At 53.8% G+C, this 15,176-nt stretch overlaps 1 protein-coding gene and 1 long non-coding RNA gene across 2 annotated transcripts; both read right to left on the bottom strand.

Annotated features, from left to right (window-relative positions):
• Nucleotides 1-4,561: 4,561 nt before the first annotated feature.
• LOC119240350 (CD209 antigen-like) lies at nucleotides 4,562-6,525 on the bottom strand. Its single transcript, XM_037504697.2, has 6 exons — nucleotides 6,519-6,525; nucleotides 6,364-6,426; nucleotides 6,034-6,111; nucleotides 5,668-5,819; nucleotides 5,263-5,375; nucleotides 4,562-4,897 (listed from the first exon to the last, which is right to left on the bottom strand). The coding sequence occupies exons 1-6, from the start codon at nucleotides 6,523-6,525 to the stop codon at nucleotides 4,756-4,758; spliced, it is 555 nt and encodes a 184-aa protein (XP_037360594.1). The 3' UTR covers nucleotides 4,562-4,755.
• A 192-nt stretch (nucleotides 6,526-6,717) lies between these two features.
• On the bottom strand, nucleotides 6,718-7,254 carry LOC119239825 (uncharacterized). Its single transcript, XR_005124006.2, has 3 exons — nucleotides 7,089-7,254; nucleotides 6,895-6,954; nucleotides 6,718-6,784 (listed from the first exon to the last, which is right to left on the bottom strand). It is a non-coding gene; the product is annotated as an uncharacterized LOC119239825 (long non-coding RNA).
• Nucleotides 7,255-15,176: the final 7,922 nt, after the last annotated feature.

Here is a 15,176-nt window from a genome sequence, read left to right as displayed (position 1 = left end):
CTTGGACTCTGCACCCTGACTCTCAGGGACCCCAGTGATAGCAGAAGCTTTGTTACCTCTGACCCTACCCAAATTTGCCCTGGGGGATGGCTGGGGGGGTGCACACGCCGCAAAGACCAACCGAGAGGGTGGGGCCCTCAGCTGCCTGACCTCCAGGGCAGGGGGTCAGGATGAAGCTGCCCCATGTGGCCAGGGACCTGAGCCCTCAGTCCTTGGTGGCGAACCTCCACAGACATCCTGAAACCCCACCTCAGAAGGGCTTCCCAGGGGTGGGCATGTCACCCTGTCTGTGGGGAGCCACCCGGGGGTGCTGTCTTTGATCCCCTCTTGGCCCTCACCTTGGGGTCTGCTCTATTGACTCGCCCAGATTTGTGTCCTTTAGAATAAAACTGTCTCCAGGACACTTTCCTGAGTGCTGTGGGTCATTCTAGTGAATTATGGAGCCAGAGGCTTCATGAGAACCCCCCGAGTTTGTAGTCGGTTGGTCAGAGGCTGGGCAGTCCATCTAGGGGTCCTGGGCCTGTGGGAGTCCATCAGGCGGCCTTGCTGGGAGCTGAGCCTCTGTCTGCCGGCAACGCCCCACAGGGCCGTCACCCCACAGCTGCCTGCAGTGCTGCGGGAGCCCGTCCTGGGGGGCCTGGCTGGGCCTCAGAGCAACCGCAGGTGCCCTGTAGAGTGGGCGGAGAGGGACTTACAGAGCAGGACAGTTTGGCCACGAGGCCAGAGGCCGCCCCCTGGCCTAGGAGACAGAGCATGGGCCGTGAGCCAGGAGGGGAGCAGGCGGCTCTTGAAGCTGGAGAAAACGAGGCCACACATCCCCCCCTGGAGCTGCAGGGCAGCTCTGGCGCTGGTGACCCCTTGCTGGGGTCACTTCTGACTCCAGACGGGGAGGGTAAGTGTGTGTTGGTCCCAGCGGCCCAGTCAGAGGGAAGGCCTCGCACCAGGAGGCCTCCCCTTCTCCGCGCTGCCTGCACGGACCCGGCAGTCCAGCAGATCTTCGTCTGTCCTGGACTCAGGCGGCTCCCGGGCCTGGGGCTCCGGCTTTAGCCGCAGCGGGAGCTGCCTGGGAATCCGAGGCTGTCTGGCTAAGGAGCTAGACGAGCTGTCAGACCAGGAGCTTGGTGGCTACTCCCTCTTCCTGCTCGGTGATGCTCTCAGCAAGGCGGCCCGGGCCCCAGAGTCCGTGCCTCTGGACTCACTCAGCTGCCCCACCTCTCCCCTCCGTCTCTGCTGGAAATTCTGGGAGAGCCCCAGGCCTCCAGGATAGGAGCGGGAAACTTGGGGAGTGCAGGGTGAATTCACATCAAAAGTCCCTATGGATAAAGCCAGGCTGCACCAAAGGCCCCAGTGGGTTCTGTTGTATTAACACCCCCAAACACCCTCTGTCCTCAGGATCGTGCGTGTTTATTGCCTGAGTCTAACCTGGACACACCCCGGGTCCAAACGGAGCATGTGTCTGGCATGTGCCCTGTAAGCCCCGGAATCCAACCCTCAGCCAGGCCTGGGTTAGCCGGCTCACCCCGATCTGCCCAAAGCGCGTGCCCAGGGTGCTGACCTGTCCCGCTCCCCAAGTCCTTCCGTCACTGGCAGCTGAGCGGGTCTGTCCATCCACTGGGCGCCCTGGACCTTGCTCAGGGGCGCGGGGCTCTCGCGCCCCGCCGGTACGGCGGTCACCATCTTGGAGGAAGTGGAGAGCGGACAGGCCAGGGGGCTCCACCCACCACTGCCCGTGCGCTCCCTCAGGTGCTGTGAGGTGAGCCGCTAAGTCAGCTGCTCTCAGCGTGAGGGGAACTGAGCTCTTCCTTCCAGAGGCAGGCGAGTAAATCATATGTGACCATGTGTTAAAGGGACCATGGTAATTAGTAAATATCCTGGGGCAGGACATACTCTGAGGTGACGAAAATCTTCCACTTCTCCGAAATCTTATCCTTTCTGTGGCCTCCATCCTTGGCTGCTGGCTGCAGTAATGATTAGCATGTAACCCTGGTACTTCCCCATTTCCTTCATTCCTCCTACAGTTGTTCATTGAGATCATTCTATGAGGAAGGCCAAATTGATGGTTCCAGTAGGCTTTGCAGCCCAGAGAAGCTTTAGGTTCACAGCAAAATCACGACAATCATACATCATGTTCCCTGCACACGGGCGTGGCCGCACTCGCTCCCAGGGCCCTGCGCCAGAGCAGAGCCTCTACTCCCATCCCTGCGCTGCCACACACGTGCTGAGCATCTGGGTGTACAACACACCCTCGCTCACGCTCTCGGCAGCATCCCTGATAATGATCAGAAGGTGAAAGTAACCACCGTCGGCAGCAGAGGGGTGATAAACATGCCTGCATACATGTCCTAGATGGGTCATTCACAGCATCCCTGTGTGGGTCCCTTTTTGAAAAAAGGATAATTTCAATCTAATCATGGAAAAAACCCAGATGATTGAAATTGAGAGACAGTCAATAGACTAATTGATGGGGATTAATTAAAAAAAAAGTCTAGGGCACCAAAGACAGAAAAGACGGTCACAGAGCAGGGAGACTAAGGAGACATGACAAGGAAACGCTCTGCAGCATCTGGAGCCAAAAAAGGACCAAGTCAGGGCTGTAGTTTATTTATTTACTTTTAAAGATTTATTTATTCATGTATACAGGAACCAGGGTACAGGCCAGATCCGCGGGAGGGTGAGAGGACTCACCAGAGACAGAGCGGGGAACAGAACGGGCAGACTGACTGAAATACACTGCTGAGGGGAGCAGCGGGGAGACAGGAGAGGTCTGCTGCGCCAGTGGGATTCTCGCCGGCAGGCCAGGATGGAACCTGAGCTGCACAGGCTGCGTCCAGGACAGCTTCACAGCGCTGCGCTCAACCTGCTGCGCCACCAGGGGAGGCCCCAGGTCTGTAGTTGAGTTACTCATTACATCTCCGCGCTTCCTGGTTTTGACAAGATACTGTGCTTCTTGAGTCCACAGGGGAGGAAGTTGGCTGAAGAGTGTATGGAAGGCGCGCAGACCTCTCCTGCCGCCCGCTGCTCCCCTCAGCAGTGTACTTCGGTCCTTCTGCCTGCTCTGCTCCCCGCTCTGGCTCTGGTGAATTCTCTCACCCTCCCGCGCTTCTGACTGTACCCACTGCTTGTATAAATAAATAAATCTTAAAAAAAAAAGAGTGTATGGAAGCTCTGGGACTATTTTTCCAACTTTTCTGGAAGTCTAAAATTATTTCAAAGTACAAAGTAAAAGAAGTACCTGCTCCTCTAACTCATAACTTTTTTTGTGTGTGTGGGACCCTTGCTGGCGGCCGGGGAACACACTGGTGCTGCAGAGGCTGCAGGCAGCCTCGCAGCCCAGTGCTCAACTGCTGCACCACCAGGGGAGGCCCAAACTCATAAGTTTTTATGACGGAGGGCGGTTTATATTTAGTCTGTGTTTTAGTGTGTTCTCCCTCCGCTGACACCGGGCTGGGGGCACAGTGTGCTCCCCTTGGGAGGAGGTCCAAGGCAGGGGGAAGTGAGGCGGAAGGGAAGGGAACACAGAAGGGTGTGTTCACAAGCAAGCCAGCTTTGCGGGTCTGCAGGCCCAGTCCTGCTTCCCCAAGGGCCAGCGGGGGCTTGAGCCGCTCATTCACACCAGTCATGGAAAGGGCTGCTCTGGGGCCGTGGGGGTCATCATTCTCTGACATCCTGGCCACCTTGCATGTGAGCAGGGAGGCTCCACTGACATTCAGGGGCTACCGCTGGACGTGGGGGCATCTCACCAGACATGTTGCCTGTATCAGTCAGCTTAGGCCGCACGGTGCCACAGGAACGACAAGCCCCATGCAGATCAGAGCAACAGAAGCGATTTCTTGCTCATGTTCCAGGGCCATGATGGTGGGCTTCAGACCACCCAGTCCTCGTGAGCCTGAGATGTTCCTTCTAATCTTTGCGCGTGGTTCCATTGGCTTCATGCAATTTGCGAAGAAAATCATCAAGCCTTACTGAAGGACATTGGCTCATTAATAAACAGAACATACGTACAAACATGCACAAACATATATGACTATGTCTATTCCCACCAAAAATTACAAATTGATCGAAAATTGTGTGTGGGAAATAAAATACACAGTAGTAGAGAAAAACACTGAGCAAAAACAACGTCCTAGCGCGCATCAAACACACTATCAAACTACAGAAACTGAAGCGGCACCCAAGGAGTGACAGGAAGCCCAGCAGGACACACATGCAATGGGGACTTTATTTAAGGGAGGGGTCGGGCCTGGAGACAAGAGGAGGCTGAGCCCACAGTAAGGAGAGGGGTGTCTCTAGCCTGTGTGGGGTGGGCATGGAGCAGGAGGAGGGGTGTCTCAGGGTCTTTCAGGACCTAAAGATCTCAGTTTATTTTATTTTTATTTTATTTTTTTAGTTTTTTAGTTTTACAAGCACTGGGTACAGTCAGAGGCGGGGGAGGGTGAGAGAATTCACCAGAGCCAGAGCGGGGAACAGAACAGGCAGACCGACGAAATACACTGCTGAGGGGAGGAGCGGGCATGGCAGGAGAGGTCTGCGTGCCACGTGGGACCCTCGCCTGCGGCCGGGAATGAACCAGCACTGCAGAGGCTGCGGGCAGCTTCTCAACCTGGCGCTCAACTGCTGTGCCACCGGGGAGGCCCTAAAGATCTCAGTTTAGGAAGAGGAAACAGAAGAAGGTGGGGCCCAGAGCAGTGGGACAAGCCCAAGTTGCCTAATCACGGCTGGAGGGGGCAGGAGGGGGGACTGCAGGGACAGTGTCCCTCAGGGGACAGGGCAGGGAGATGAGGGCATCTCGCAGATCCAGGCTTTTTCTAAATGACATAAGCTGTCGTTCCAGCCGTCATTGTACAGCTCCACGCAGTCCTCGTCTCCGTGGTTGTTGGGTTCTCCTTGTTTCCAGAAGCTGTGACCACAAGGAGAGCTGTGAGCCCCCACCAGCCACTGCCCCCCCACCCTTGGGCAGCACCCTGGGGCCACGCCTGCTGCCACTTGGCTGCAAAATTGCAAGTCCAGCCCCAGGCGGGTGGGAGACTCAGAGGCAGGCTTTTCCTCACGGCAGACTCAGCTCAGGCTCCGTCAGTGCTGGGATTCCCTGAAGCCGAGCCTGAGTCAGAGCTCACACTCCCGCGGGGGGAGGAGCCAGCCCTGCATTTCCACCAGCCCCTCGGGTGACTCTTTCCAGCCCAGAGTCTGAGCAGCCCTGGGGTGGGGTGTAGGACGTTTCTCTGCTCACCCCTCTCGGGCCACGGCCTGGGGGAGGGCGGTTACCTGAGACCCACAGGTGTGCCGTCCACCCATTGCCACGATCCCTCAGTGTGGCGGTCACTGAGGCCGATCCAGGTGCGCTTCTCATTTCTTATTTCCCAAGACTGTAGGAACTTCTGAGGGGGGGATGCGGGGGGGTACAGGAGAAAGGCCCCTGAACACCACCAGCTGGTAGCAAGCCTCCTAGGGGGTACTCGCTGCTCTCTAGCCTTCCTGTGTCGTCCCTTCTCATCTGAAAGAGGCCTCAAGGGCTTCTCAAGTCCACCGTGGCACTTCTTACAGGAAGCCTTCTCTGACTGCGTCTCGCCCCACCGCCAACTACCCACAGGGCCTCCACTGTTGAGGGGTAGAGAAGGTGCAGAAACAGCGTGTTGACCAGAGGCCCAGCCCCAGGCGGGACCTGCGCACCTGCTCGTCAGCAGTGTTGACCACCACCAGCTGGGCGCTCATGTCCTCACAGGCGGACACGGAAGATTCCCAGGTGCGCTGGGACCTGGAGAAGAGGTAGCAGCTTCCCTGGAAGAGCTCCCAGTGCCAGGGGCAGGGCCGGCACAAGCTGACTGGGGAGGAGGGTGCACTGGGTCAGACAGGTCACTTGGCTCCCGCGCCCCCTGGCCCTGCATCTGGGTACCCCCAGCCTGGCCCTGCTAGCTCTGTCCCCAGGGCCCAAGAGGAGGCTCCCAGCTCCGCCTGCCCTCCTCACACTGGGCAGCCTAGACGGTGGCCACAGCCCCCCGCTGCCCCAGCTTCCCCTGCCGGGGCGTCTGACCTCACCTAGGCTGGCGTTCATCCAGGCCAGCTGCTGGCGGAGCGTCGCCAGGTCTGCCCGTATCTGCTCTTGGGAAACGGCCACTGGAAGGAAAGGGCTCAATTTTTAAGCGCCCACTCTTTGCTCGGGGTGGACTGTCCGGAAGAACGTTAGTTGACTCTCCCCCTGACGCCAGAAACCTTCCACACGAGAGCCGAGGCTCTGAGGGACGGGCCGGACTCCACCTGCTGCTCCCCTCGCGCTCCCCGCCTCCCGCCGCCCCTGAGCCCGAGCCTGCCCGGCCCGCAGCCGCAGAGCCTCCTCCGCTGCGCCCCAGACACGGCCCAGCCCTTTACCCGCACTGAGGCTCCTCCGGCGGCCCCCGGCCTCCCTCTGCAGGGACTGCTGCACCCTGGACACTGCAACGGAGCAGAGAAGCCCCCTTCGCGCGCGCCGGACAGCAGGGCCTGGGCCCTCCGGTGCCCACGTGTCTCCCGGCTGAGCCTCCCACGCGGCATGAGCGGCGTTTCACACCCAGGCCCGGAAGGGGCAGTAACGGCCACGATCACACCGGAGGGACACGAGCCCGACACGGCAGCCTCCGTGCCTCCGAGGGCCGTGGGAGGGCAAAGGCCGTGCCAGAGGGAAACCCAAAGGGACCCGGGACCCCACGCCCAGCCCCTGACTCGCCTTGAACCAGGATGGTCACCAGGAACAGGAAGAGGCCCACAGAGGCCAGAAGCAGCACCAGAGAAAGGGAGCCCCGCGTCAGATACCCTGAGGGACCCGGGACAGAGGGAGCTGAGGGCTCAGGACAGACCCTGCCCACTGCCCGAGCTGCAGAGGGCATCCAGCCTCCCGCCCATCCTCAGCCTCCGCCCTCGCACCTGCCAGTCTTCTCAAGTAGCCAAGCGGACCAGCAGACCTCTGGGCCCCAAGCATGTTCTCTAGAAGGAGTAAACACGCTCAGCTGAGCTGTGACACCTGCCGAGCCCAGCTCTCGGGACTGCGGGTTGGAGGCCAGCCCTGGACAGCCCAGGACCCTGGAGAGACCGTCCTCCCAACCGTCACCCAGCCTCACCTTGGTCGCCCAGCTCCATGGCTTTGTACATCTCAGCCATCCTCCCTGCTCCCTGCCCTGTCTGGTGCCTCCTCTCTGGGCTTTGGTATCGATAGCCCCGGGCGTTGCCCTCTCAGCTGCTCCGCAGATCCTTGCTCTTCAGCTTGGAAAGAACAGGGAACTGGATGTGGACTCCACTTCCTCCCAGAAAAGTTGGGGGAGACCTGAAATGCCTGACACAGCTGGGAGGGTGGGGCATCTACAAGGCCCTGTTTTGCCTCTACTCAGTCCTGAGAATTTCACCTAATTGAAGCCTCAGTTTCCTCAGCTGTGAGAAATTGCCCTGCTGTATACTATTCCCGTGAGGTCTAATACAGGTGATAGAAACAGACATAGATGGATCGATCCATAGTCGTGATAGCTCCTAGCATGGGCCCCACACTTCCCCACAGGGTGTGTTCTCCCAGGCTGCACCCTGTGCTAAATCTGAATTTGATCAGTTACTGGTGTGGATCTGGTGGTCTTGGTCTGGGGGGTACTGACAATTCTCACAATAGGCCTGTGATAAGGCTACAGTTTCTATCCTACTTTATAGGGGAGGAAATTGAGAAACAGAGAGGGTAAGCAACTGCCTGAAGACACACAGCTGATAAGTAGTGGTGCTGGGGGCTGGACCCAGGAAGCTGACCCCTGTGTCCCTTCTATAACCGCTACACTGAGCTGTTTTTCTTTCTTTCTTTTTTTTTTAAGATTGATTTATTTATGCATACAAGCACTGGGGTACAGGCCTAAGATGTGGGGGAGTGAGAGGATTCCCCAGAGACAGAGTGGGGAACAGAACAGGCAGACTGACAAAACACACTGCTGAGGGGAGCAGCGGGCGAGACAGGAGAGGTCTGCTGTGCCATGTGGGTTGCTCCCTGGCTGGGGATCGAACTCGTGCTGCAGTTGCTGTGGATTACTTCATAGTGCTGACACTTAACCCCTTGCGAGTGGCTGCCTTTATGATTACTATTAACATGTTAATTTATAACAATCCAATTCTAATAAATTCCAACTTAATTTCAAAAGTATACAAAACTTTGCTCCATATAGTTTCTTTGTCCACCTTTTATGCTGCTATGATCACACATTACATCTTTATACATGTATAGGCATCCAATTAGATTTCTAATTATTGTGCTGTATTAATTAACTATATCTATTGCATTGTACAACATAGTTGTCTGTTAAATCAGAGAGGAAAATAAAGGGGTTACACACAAAATATACATTTTTACTGTTTTTTATATTTATCTGTGTATTGTAGGTTTTTCATGGCGTCTCTCTGCGAATATCAACAACTTTACTTCTTCCTTTTCTATTTGGATGACTTTTACTTATTTTTCATATCTGATAGCTTTAGAACTTTTAATAGTATGTTGAGTAGGAGTGACAACAGTGGGCATTTTTGTCTTATTCCCTATCTTACTTGAAAAGCTTTCAGTTTTTCATTGTTAAATATAAACATGAACTGTGGGTTAGTCATATGGCCTTTATTATATTGTGATACTTTCCTTCTATGCCCATTTTATTTAGTTTTATCATACATGGGTGTTGGATCTTGTCAAATGTTTTTTCCATGTCTGTTGAGATGGTTATACAGTTTTATTCTTTTTTTCATTGATGTGGAGATTTGTATTGACTGATCTGCATACGTTGAACCAACCTTGCACCCCTGGAATAAATTCCACTTGATCATGGTGTACGATCCTATTACCTAGCAACGGGGTTCTCCACACATCAGGTATTTGAGAGGAGACAAACAATGTTGTTTCTGTTTTTAAGCCTCCCTGTCTGTGGTCTTTGTTACAGCAGCCCTAGCAAGCAAATACAGTGATGGATGCAACATGGGGCCCTGTAACAAGAAAAGGACGCTGCGGATCAAAGTGCAAATGAAAGAAAGATGTACTTGAGTAATAGTGTTGTGCCAATATAAATGTCCGCCTTTGGATAAAAGGATGATGGTAATAGAACATGTTAACATTAGAGAAAGCTGAGGGAAGGGTACGCAGAACTCTGTTCCATCATTGCCACTCATTTTTAAATCTAAAATTATTTCAATATAAAAAATTTGAAAAATACTCAAGAACCTATTTAGGATCCATTTATATGAGATATATAGAGAGTCCAGTTCACAGAGACAGAAAGTGGAATGGCAAGGGCCAGGTTCTATGAGAGTGGGGGTGTTTCAGTTCGGGGGGATGGAAAAGTCCTGAAGAGGGATGGGGTTATACTGCACTCTGTGAATGTACTTATTGCCACTGAAATGTGTGTTTAGAAATGGTTAAAATGATATATATTTATTTTAAGTATATTTTGCTATAATAAAACAACTCCAGAACTTTTATTGGGATGGCACTGAATTCATAGATCCATTTTAGTAGAACTGGACTACATTTTTGAGTATTCTTGGGAACACACCACATGTCTTTATTTGTTTTATTCATATTCTTGTTATGACCACTCTTCATATTCAGGAGTTTGCCTTCTCCTGGGAGGATGAGCTGTCTCCTCTTTCATTTCCAAATGCTCGTTGCTGGAACACAAGAAGGCTGCTCCCCCCGCCCTTTTTTTAAAGGTTTATTTATGCATACAACCGTCCTCCCAACTGGAGTATAAACCAGAGGTGTGGGGGGTGAGAGGATTCACCAGAGACAGAGTGGGGAACAGAACAGGGGGATCCACTGAAATACACTGCTTAGGGGAGCAGCGCGGAGATAGGAGAGGTCTGCTGCACAATGTGAGTAGCCCCCTGACTGGGGATTGAACTCATGCTGCAGTGGCTGCGGATAGCCTCATGGGTTGTATCTTAACCCCTTTCGCCACCAGGGAGGCCCAGCTGCTCCCGTTTATCTTGCTTTATTCCTTCATTCATCTGGAAATGAAGGCACTAACCTTCTTATTAATACAGTATATATTTCTCTTCCTTGTCAAACCCTGAGCCAACCACTTCCCCCTGGCTGCCTGGGGAGGTACAGGGAAAAGTACAGGGCAGACGAGACATGGGAGAAAGAATGATGAGATGTGGAAATGGCTCTTTCATGTGATGGGGAGTATGAGGAAGACCACCATCCTACAGAAGATCCCCTGGTCTCTGAGAGGCCGAGCCCAGAATGGAGAGGACAGAGCTCCTGCTTCCAAGAAGGGTTCCTGGCATAAGCAATGCTGAACCTCCCAAACAGTCCCAATTCCAGCCCCAGAGCTGGCCACTCCAGTGAACTTGGCTGTTGTGTCGATGTTGCTGGAAATGGTTCCGGTTTGGAAGCTGCAGCAGGAATGAGTGAGTTCAGCGGACTTGGGGCTCCGTCGACAGGCTCTCCCCTGTCAGCATGTCCGGGGGTTTCAGTACTGCAGTAGTGACCCAGCCAGCAGCTGAGAGGAACTTCTGATCAAGGAGGGGTGGGGTGAGCTTGGCACAGGCAGGTATTTTCAGGGGATGCGCGGATGTAGCAGGAGAGCTGCTCCTGTTGCAGAGAAGACAAAGAGGGGCCAAGACCTTATGGCTTTCTAAATAGATGGTCATGGTTCCAAAATAGTCACATTTTTTATTTTTCCTTTCCAATGTTTAGAAGTCTTATTTCTTTTTATTTTCTTATTGCACCAAATAGTAAGATGAATATCTGTATTTTGTTCTTGATTTTACAAAAAAAAAATTCCCATACTTCACTATTAAGGAAGACATTTCCGTGGGTTCCTGGAAATTGGTGTTTATCAATCAAGGAAATTTTGTCTCGTTGCTTTGTATCTGAAGGATTTTTATGACCCGTATTCCTTCTTTTTTTTTTAAGATTTATTTATTTATTTATACAAGATCCAGGGTACAGACCAGATGCATGGGAGGTTGAGAGGATTCACCAGAGACAGAGAGGGGAACAGAACAGGCAGACTGACGAAATACACTGCTGAGGGGAGCAGCGGGCGAGACAGGAGAGGTCTGCCATGCCATGTGGGATTCTCACCGGCTGGCCGGGATCGAACCTGCGCTGCCGAGGCTGCGGACAGCTTCACAGTGTGGCACTCAAATGCCTGCGCCACCAGGGAGGCCCCCCGTATTCCTTTTTTAACAAAGAATGAATGTTGAATGAATATACCTCTCAGAATGGTCTTGGCTTTAGAACTGAATCCTTCTTCCCACATTAGCCCAAACCCTTTATCCCAGATCCTAAAGTCCTTGGATACCCCACCCTGAGACTATTGCCCCTGGATTACTCTCAGCTTCTCTGAAGCATCCCAGTTCCTCTCCCTGCCCCTCAATCTGTGCATGGGCTAATACCACATTAGGAATATTCTCATTCCACCATCTTCTCAGAATAATTCTTTTTCTCCAGCTATCATCTCCAGGAAACCCTCCTGGATTCTCCAGGATAAGTCAGACGCCTCCAGTGGTTCTCATAGTGCCCTATGCTTCCCAGATTCATCATATTGTTTTAAATTCCCATGGTTACATGTTCCCCATAACCTGCATTTGATCCCATCTATCCCTCCCCCCAAAGGGTCTCACTTCCTTTTTTCATGGCCAAGGCTAAAGGTTAAAACTTTATGGTCAGCCTCATGCCTTCCCCCTTTCTTTCCCCTGTGGCAGATTCTGGGCACGGGCCAGCGAAGGCAGCCTTCTGCCTTACTCCCCACCTTGGATACCTCCCCACCCCTCCTCCCCACTGCAGCAGCTTCAGCCTCAGGCATATACAAGAGATAACCACCTTCCTGCCTCGACTTTACCTTGGTTGTGTGACTGCCTGAGTGGAACCTTTCTCTTTCTACCAACAGAGTACATGTCCATGAAGGGCCAGACCCAGGACTACCTCTTTCAGGAAGCCTCCTCTGATGCCCCGAAAGAATTATCTTCCATAAGTTCTGACAAATCAATTTCATCCATCTTTTCCAAGTACATATTCTGAGATTGAGCAATCCTTGTGTGGTTTTTTCAGCTTCCTTCCACTAAAATCCCACCCCTTGTGAGTACTGCTGTCCTCAAGAACAACAGAAGTAGGGTGTGCCCTTCCAGAAAGTTCTGCCCCATAGTAGTCCTGCTGCTAAACCAATTGCCAGCCCCTCTGGACCCAAGCTCCATTTCCGATGTTAAGGTGAGATGGGTCTTGTGTCTTGGAACAAGAGAACGTCTAGGAAGAGAAACAGGACCTCCACTAAGAAGGAAGCAAACAAACAAACAAAAAACAACCTCCTGCAGTTCTGCGTTGTTCTCTGAACATTGCTGACTTTTAGTGCCGGACCTTGCTTCCCTCTCCATACTGTCACAGGGTGATATCCACAGGAAGGGGGCTTCCAGGGTCCCTGCCCCACCTAAAGAAGGGTGGAGCTCAGCAGCCAGGAGAAGCTAGAAAAGACTGGGAGAAAGGAGGCAGGGGAAGGAAGGAAGGGCAGGTGGGTGCGAGGGAGGGAGGGAAGGAGAGAGACCCTGGAGGAGGCACTTGGAGCAGAGACATGTGAAGAAACCGCGTCTGCTTCCCAACCATGGACCTGTGTCAGGGACTTGGGGGACCGGGAAGGAGGCACTTGAAACAGACAGAGGCGTGGCGCGAGACCCCCGGGAAGGCCAACAATGGCAACCTTTATCTTGACTTATAGTTTGATTTTGCTCTTTTCCTTCCAGACTTGTTTGGCCCTTTCTTAAGTTTCCCTGCCAGAAGGTGCCTTGTGGCAGCTTTCAGGCCTCAGTGGCCCCATTTGGGGCCAACCCTGTGTGTCCGGGCATTTCCAAGTTCATATTCTGAGATTGAGCAATCCTTGTGTGGTTTTTCAGCTTCCTTCCACTAAAATCCCACCCCTTGTGAGTACTGCTGTCCTCAAGAACAACAGAAGTAGGGTGGGGATGGGGAACTGAGGGGATGGGGACCTGCGGGTGCTTCTTGGGTAAACTGTTTTAACTATATTCTTTTTCTTCTCTCTGTTGCACACTAATCGTATTAAAGTTCTTTTCTACTGAAGGACTTAAGGGCTAAGAGTCTGTTTTGTGTTTATGCAGCAGGTGGCAGAAGCCTTTTATAGCAGGCGGGTTTGGGGGCCCTGTAGTGCTCCTCATTCTGCCCGCTAACAGGTTTGGAAGGGATGCAAGTGCTCCATGTTTAGTGAGCCCTGTGGGGAAGGTTGGTTTCCCTGTGGCACTGGCTACCGTGAGTGCAAATGTGGTTCTGAGAGGGCCTCGGGAGGAGGGATCTGCACGGACACACAGAGCACAGGTCACGTGCAAACACCATGTGACTCGTGAGCTGATTTCCTCGAACTGAAGCTCTTGTTTTGAACTGAAAGTCCTGCCCTGTGACACCTGAAGGAGCACTGGACACTAACGCCCGCAAGAGAACAAAGATGTCTTCCCAGGCCCAGGAAATCAGGGTGCACCTGGAGCAAGATGACCAAGGACAACAAACTCTGGGGATGTGACAAGACCAGGGCACCCACAATTTATGGGGGGGGGGTAGCTTATGGTTAACTTTGTTTAGTTCACTAGAAAAAGGCCAGCTTGAGATGAGATGTTAGAACAGGCTTTTAGGGTAAAACACCCCCACCTCTCAGATCGCCGGCTTTCTGGTAATAAAGTGCGGGTTACAGATTCAATTCTTATCTCTGTTCAATTGGCTTCTGACAGCGACAAGCAGCTCGGCTCCAGCTCTAGCATTATCTGGTGCCATCGCCCCTGGGGAAGGAAGTCAGGGAGCTCTGTATTATTTCTTACAACTGCATGTAATGGAACTGTACAATGATCTCAAAATAAACGTTCAAATAAGAAACAATGAAAAGATGAGGGGGGAACTGAGCTCCAGGGCAAAGCCCCAGCCCCAGGTGTTACTACAATGGCCAGGCCAGGAAGGCTGGAACCGCCTCTCTCTAGTTCACGCCGCCCTCCGCCCCTCCGCTCGCCACCCCTTTTCCATCCTCCAGACCTCTCCTCCTGCCCCACACCACCCTCGCCCCAGCTCAGCCTAGAAACAGCCCTGCACAGGGACTGGTCCCTGGGTTCCCGGCACCGGAGATGAGAGGCAAGAGGCGGGAAGAAGCAAGGGCGGGAGGTGCGGAGGCGGGAGGGGATCATTTGTAGCTGTGCCAGGCGAGGCTCCTGCTCACCATGGACACTGGTGGGTACCGCAGTGGGCAGCGGGCTCCAGGAGGTCCTGAAGATATGAGCAATGGGACTGCCTCAGGGGCACCCATGGGTGCCTCTTTGCTCAGGGTTTGGGGTTTGATGGGGAAGGGAAAACAGCCAGGCAGGAGCCCTGGCAGTGGGTACAGGAGAGACCACAGCCCAGAGCCGGCGGGACCTGGATTCAGAGCCCAGGGCTTTCACTTGGGGACTCCTGTCCCGGGAAATTTACATAACACGTCTGGGTCCTGGAAGGCACCCACTCTCCAGGGCACTGTGCTTGGGGCCCCAGGCCAGGGTGGCGCTGGCTCAGGATGGACCCAGGCATCCAGGGCTGGAGGGGGTGACCCCTTTACCTGACCCCATATTTGCGGCCCCCACAGTCCTGTCGGCCCTCATTCTGCACATGCTATGTTCCCAGGGTGGACACCCCAACCCCGCCCCACACTTCTGGCCTGAAGGGTGAGGCAGAAAGGAAATGGGGTGGGGGCAGGGAGGAGCCCCTTCTGCCTACCTTGTGCCCTCCCCCAGGTGGTGTCAGCCCCTCCATGCCCCTGAGTGACCCCGTGAACTCATCTCTGGGGCTGAGTCAGCACATCAGGGGTGACCTTGGCGACCAGGCGGGGTATGCTGCTGGACTGGCCCGTCCATCACCCGCTTCCTAGGAAATCGCCCAGGACAGTGTCCTGTTCTTTCAGCCTTCCCTGTGCCCTCCCAGCCCCAGGAAACCCCCTTGTAGCCCAGACTGGCTGAGGCGTCTGGGGGACACACAGGGTGGGACAGGACACGCCCCTCAGCCCCTGGAAGCTGCCACCATCTCCTGCCCCCCATTTTGCCCTTCTCAGGCGCCCGCATGTCTGGGGTGGGAGACCTGGCAGGCATGGTGGGAAGCCCGGAGCTGGAAACCTGAGGCTGCCACTTCTTCAAAGGGTGCCCCTGGCACGTGACTGGCCCTTGGAGCCCCAGCTTCT

Source organism: Talpa occidentalis, unplaced genomic scaffold (genome assembly GCF_014898055.3).
Source record: "Talpa occidentalis isolate TD23 unplaced genomic scaffold, MPIMG_talOcc4v2.1 talOcc4.12, whole genome shotgun sequence".
Classification (NCBI taxonomy): domain Eukaryota; kingdom Metazoa; phylum Chordata; class Mammalia; order Eulipotyphla; family Talpidae; genus Talpa; species Talpa occidentalis.
Note: the sequence above shows the minus strand (reverse complement) of the source record. Positions and strands in the feature narration are given on the sequence as shown.